General features: G+C 44.0%; 1 protein-coding gene across 3 annotated transcripts in view; it reads left to right on the plus strand.

The window, feature by feature from the left end:
• Window positions 1–730, plus strand: part of LOC143935837 (NXPE family member 4-like) — a 101117-nt gene extending 100387 nt beyond the window's left edge. For all 3 annotated transcript variants that reach the window (XM_077459959.1, XM_077459957.1, XM_077459958.1), the window contains one exon: window positions 147–730. In XM_077459959.1, coding sequence (XP_077316085.1) covers window positions 147–685 — 539 coding nt within the window. In that variant the 3' untranslated portion in view covers window positions 686–730. The remainder of the gene's footprint in view (window positions 1–146) is intronic.
• Window positions 731–6056: the final 5326 nt, after the last annotated feature.

Genomic DNA, 6056 nt, shown 5'->3' on the forward strand with positions numbered 1-6056 from the left:
GGTTCTATTCTTTTGTATTTATATCCTTTAATGAGTAAACCTCACCAAAAAATGATCAACCTGTGCTTCAAAATTCACTGTTCTGGATACAATCCAGTTCAGTCACAGTTTTAATCCATGACATTTTTTTTTATTTTTTGAACCAGGACTGAAACATTTTGATCTGCATCGAACAGGGTTGGAGTCTATGGCGTTATCAGTCGATCTGCAGAGGAACATCAGGCTACAGTGGAAAAAGCACAGCCATCCTATTATTGCAGTGAATCAATCTTACTTTGTAAAAGACGACCACTATGTAAGTGAGCAAATAGACCAGCTGGATGGAGGTCCACACTATGTCGTCGTTATCAGTCTGGGACAAAACTTCAGACCTTTCCCCATCCAACTCTTCATCAAAAGAGTTATTAATGTGCGCAAGGCCCTGGAGCGTCTTTTCTTACGGAGTCCGGACGCAAAGGTTATTATTAAAACGGAGAACACCAGAGAGATGAGTACAGATGCCGAGAGATTCAGTGACTTCCATGGCTATATTCAGCATCTTATAGTGAAGGACATCTTCAAGCATCTTCATGTTGGTGTGGTCGATGCTTGGGACATGACCACAGCGTACAATACAAATAATGTTCATCCTCCAGGAAATGTTATCCAAGACCAAATATATATGTTTTTGACCTATATCTGCTAGCTTAGAGTAGTTGTTGACTGAGGTAATAAAAATAGCAGAAAGAGATGAAGAGAAGGGTGCTGGTTACTATTCAACAATACTTGAAATGCAAATACTAAAAATATTTGGTAAAACGCTCAGGGCAGTGTTAAATTATAGTTTGGTTGGCTACAAAACTGAGAAGCTTTGATGCTGTAGGTAAGTGAACATAAGCCCTTGTATACACAGTCGGACATTCCGACGGAAAATGTCCGATCGGACCGTGTTGTCGGATAATCCGACTGTGTGTGGGCTCCATCGGACTGTTTCCGTCGGAATATCCGACCGACAAAGTTTTAGAGCTGGGCTATAAAATTTTCAGACAACATGATCCAGAGAATTCCAAAGTGCCACGCATGCTCAGATCAAATTCCTAGACCAAAGCTACTGGCTACTAGCCTGAACGTAGTTGCGTCGTAACGAAATAATGTCATCACATTACGTACGATCGGATTTTCCAACAACTTTGTCCGACCGTGTGTATGCAACACAAGTTTCGGACAAAATCCAACGGATTTTGTTGTCGGAATGTCCGACCGTGTGTACAAGGGCTAAGACCTTTGCATAAGCCTCTTTTTGGCTCTAAACTATACTTACTGTAAAGTGATATTAAAGTCTTGTTTGTTATTTTTAAACAAAAAAAAACAAACATGTTATACCTACCTGCTCTGTGCAGTGGTGTTGCACAGAGTAGCCCAGATCCTCCTCTTATTAGGTCCCTCTCTAGCGCTCCTGGCCCCTTCCTCCTGCTTATGGGGGCACCCGAGCTGAGCCGATGCTCTGTGTGTCCATTCAGACACGGAGTCGTGGCTCAGCCGCACCCTCCCTCTCTCTCTCCTCATTGGCTCACTGACTTTGAATGACTGCAGCAGGAGTCGATGGGCCCACTGGTGTGTCTCAGACACTCAGGAGGGAGAGTCCCAGACAGCCAAGGCTCTTGTGCAACATCGCTGGATCAAGATGGGCTCAGGCAAGTATTAAGGGGGTTGCTGTACACAAGTTTTTTTTTTATCTTAATGCATAGAGATAAAAAAATCTGTCTTTAGAACCCCTTTAACGCTAATGCAAAGACTAATGCCGCGTACACATGATCGGAATTGTTGTCGGAAAAAACTCTGATGGTTTTCCCGACGGAATTCCGACAGAATTCGGCTCAAGCTGTCTTGCCTACACACGGTCCCACCAAATTCCGATCGTTTAACGCGGGGACGTACTACAGGACTCGACTAGAGAAAGGTAGTTCAATAGCCAGTAGCCAATAGCTTCTGTCTCGTAGTTGAAGCTGAGCATGCGTGATTTTTGGCGTGTCGGAATTGCATACACGTGATCGGAATTACCGTTGGAAAGTTTTTTTCGTCTGGAAAATTGAGAACATGCTATCAATTTTTGGCTGGCGGGAATTCGGACAGCTAAATTTCCGATGGAGCATACACACGGTCGCATTTTCCGATGAAAAGCTCTCATCGGTCTTTTTCTGTCCGGAATTCCAATCGTGTGTACGTGGCGTTAGCCTTAAAGTGTAAGTTCACCTTTACAGAATATCTGTAAGGTGACCACCCCGGTCCTGCTGTACCAGATTGAAAGCGGGGGGTCACGGCAGATACTGAAAAACCACTTCACCAGTCTGGAGATTCGAAATCCTGATGGCTTTCTCTCCTCGCAGTTCTGACAGTACAGGCTAGATAGCTTCTGATTGGTCAGTGCCGTCCATGTGGTAGTTCTGACCAATTGGAATCCCTGTAGTCTGTACTGGCTAAGCAATATGGACATGAGATTAAAGTGGGAGTAAACTCCCATGGTTGATTTTTATATATAGGCAAGCCTATAATAAGGCTTACCTATAATTACAGTAAATATCTCCTAAATGTGCACTGTTTTGGAGATATTTACTTGTGAAGCTGCTGATGACATCACCAGTGCATGTGCTCTGAAGGAACGGCATACCCATACCATTCCTTCAAAGTCCTGTGCTGTGAACAGCGACTCCCGTGTGTATGCATGGACGTGACATCATCGGGGCTCGTCCAGTCAAAGGACTGGAGCCCACCAACTCAGAGGGAAGACTGAGTGGAGATGGAAGCCCTGCCAGCGGTGACAGGTCACTGTTGGAGGGCTTAGTTTTAAGCGAAGTTTCACATAATGTGCAGGTATGCGATGCAGACTAGCACATTATAAGTTTGCCTTGCAGTTTTTTGTTTTTTTTTCTTTATAAAAAGCCAGCAGTTTACTACCACTTGAAGCTACATGGGTGAAGGACCTGTGAAGCAACTTTTCTAGGTCTGACAGCCTGGGATAATGGCAATCTGGTAGAACAGGACTAGGTGGGATGGAGAGGGGGTCCACTGCAAGGTCACCTTATAGATTTTCTGTAAAGGCGAACTTACACTTTAAAGTTTATGACCAGCCAAAGCATTTTTTGTTAGTTTTGGATAGAGTGGGGAAAAAAATTGGAAACCGTTTCACGTTTTTACAGCTAATAGTGGCACCGTTAGAGACTTGCCTTCAATTACTGCCACGTTTAGTGAGATTTCCCCTGAGTTACTGTCATTTGTGACAATTAGGGATGAGCTTCGAAAAGCCGGAACACCCTATACAAGTCTATGGGAGAAATCTAAAGTGCTAATTTTAAAGGGTAATATGCAGGTTACTGTCCTAAAAAGTGTTTGGGGACCCGGGTCCTGCCCCAGGGGACATAGATCAATGCAAAAAAAAGCAGTTTTTTCAGGAGCAGTGATTTTAATAATGATTAAAGTGAAACAATAAAAGTGTAATATTCCTTTAAATTTTGTAGCTGGGGGGTGTCTATAGTATGCCTGTGAAGGGGCGTATGTTTCTGGTGCTTAGAACTGTCCCTGCACAAAGTGTCATTTGTGCAGGAAAAAAAGTATTTTAAAATCACTTGCGGCTATATTGTCAGCTCCCGTAATACAGAGAACACTCAATGAGTGTTCTCTGTATTAGCCGACAATTCATTCATTCATTGATAAAAAAAAAAAAAGCGTGGGGGTTCCCCTAAATTCAATTACCAGGCCCTTCAGGTCTGACATGGATATTAAGGGGAACCGTGTCAAATTAAAAAAAAATTGACGTGGGGGTCCCCCTAAAAATCCATACCAGACCCTTTATCCGAGCACGCAACCTGGCAGGCCGCAGGAAAAGAGGGGGGGACGAGAGAGCGCCCCCCTCCCTCCTGAACCGTACCAGGCCACATACCCTCAACATTGGGAGGATGCTTTGGGGGTCTGTGACCCCTCAAAGCACATTGTCCCCATGTTGATGAGGACAAGGGCCTCATCCTCACAACCCTGGCCGGTGGTTGTGAGGGTCTGCGGGCGGGGGGTTTATCAGAATCTGGAAGCCCCCTTTAACAAGGGGACCCCCAGATCCTGACCCCCCCCTGTTTGAAATGGTAAGGGGGTACAAAAGTACCCCTACCATTTCACAAAGAAAGTGTACAAATGGTTAAATAAGACAAACACACTTTTGAAAAATTCCTTTAATAGACTTTAATAGGGTTCTAAAGTTCACACGAAGTTTAGGTCTGTTCGCAGGTTCTGGTGCGAACCGAACAGGGGGGTGTTCGGCTCATCCCTAGTGACAATGTTTTCACAAGACAGGATATCAGATAAAATTTGCAGAAGAGACACAAACAAAAAGTCAATTTACGCATCAGTACTGTTAACAGACAGATCTTTTTATGGTCCAAATCTAAACCCCACTGAATCAACTGGAACTGAATGTTAAAAAAAATGAATGGACATTTTCCATGCTAAAAGGCAAGGGTTTGAAAAACAATTGGCATTGGGGACTGGGCATCGTTGTGGGGAACACGTATCAAAAGAAAAAAGAAAAAATATAAAATTTTGTCTGGTGGGGAACAGAGATTTGAATAATGCCGAAAGAGCAAAGCCGACCCTGGCGCAAGTAGAAGCAAATAAAAGCTATGTCATTGCCCTTCACCACCCAGGAAATTCAGGTAGTAATCAAAACACTCCCCCTCCACAAAACGCCTGGCCCCAACTGTTTCTGCAACGAGTATTACAAGACGTACAAAGAAAAACTCACCCCACACTTATGCAATTAAGGTTCTTAATGACTGGAGAGATTCTTGCTGCATCTCTCTAAGCTGTTGCCACTACTATACCCGAACCAGGAAAACCTACTCATAATTTTCGCCCCATTTCCTTGCTCAACACAGACCGCAAACTGTATGCCAAGCTCTTGGCAACCAGACTTGCAGAACATATGTCCATGGATGGAACTAGGTGCTTTACTGATCTTATCTGCTGGGCTGAACATCAAACGCTTTTTCTGCTGATCTCCCTAGACACAGAGAAGGTGTTTGACAGAGTCCATTGGGTGTCTTGGGGAAATTTGGCCTCTCGGATAACATTCGTCAAGCTATTCTAGGTCTTTACTCTAATCCTAGTGCCAGGGTATGGACATCAGGCATCCTCTCTGACTCTTTCCCAATCATGAATGGCACCTGTCAAGGATGCCATGTCAAGGGCACCTGTCAAGGATGCCCACTGTCACCCCTCATCTTTGCCTAAGTAATTGTGCCCCTTGCCCAAGCCATCTGCTCCCTTATTACTGAAATCACAGCGGCACAAACGTCACATAAGTGGCGTATATGCTGATGATATTATCATCTCGATTTCAGACACCCTGGACTCACTTACTCACCTCTTCTTAGAACAATTCGCTGAAGTCTCCATGTACAATTTAACAAATTTAATTGTTCCAAGTCCTCCATGCTAGGGATCTCTTTACCAATCCCGCTAAAGAATGTAATCTCCAAAATAGCCCCCTTTTCCTGGGCTCCGAACTCCTCCATTACATATTTAGGCATCCAGCTTACTTCTCCCTTTACTATGTTACTACGTTCAAACCCTACTATTTTAATCCAACGCATATGTACATCTATGTCCCCCCTCAAGGCTTCATGGGCAGGGCATATTGCCCTATCTAAAATGTTATTTCTATCACACTTTTTGTATTTATTTAGGACTCTTCCAATACCCATTCTACACTCGGACTTGTCTAAAATGCAACGTATACTCAACAATTTTATTTGGCAGGGAGTAAGCCCTGTTTGAAGTCCTCCATTCTTAGCGAGCCTAGGACCTCAGCAGAACTGGGAGCTCCTAATGTCCAGCTTTATTCTTAAGTTTGGATCAAGCCAAACATTGGTGGACTGCTCGCCCCAATACTCCCTGGCTTCCGATTGAAACATTAGCACTCTCACAGGATCTAACTCTACCTCTCCCAGCAATCTGGTTATTTTACCACCCACCTCGGTCCTATCTACCAACTATTAATGCAACCATCAAAGTATGGAAGGCTCTACAAC

This window comes from Lithobates pipiens, unplaced genomic scaffold (genome assembly GCF_037356315.1).
Source record: "Lithobates pipiens isolate NorthernLeopardFrog02 unplaced genomic scaffold, aLitPip1_a1.2 Scaffold_28, whole genome shotgun sequence".
Classification (NCBI taxonomy): Eukaryota; Metazoa; Chordata; class Amphibia; order Anura; family Ranidae; genus Lithobates; species Lithobates pipiens.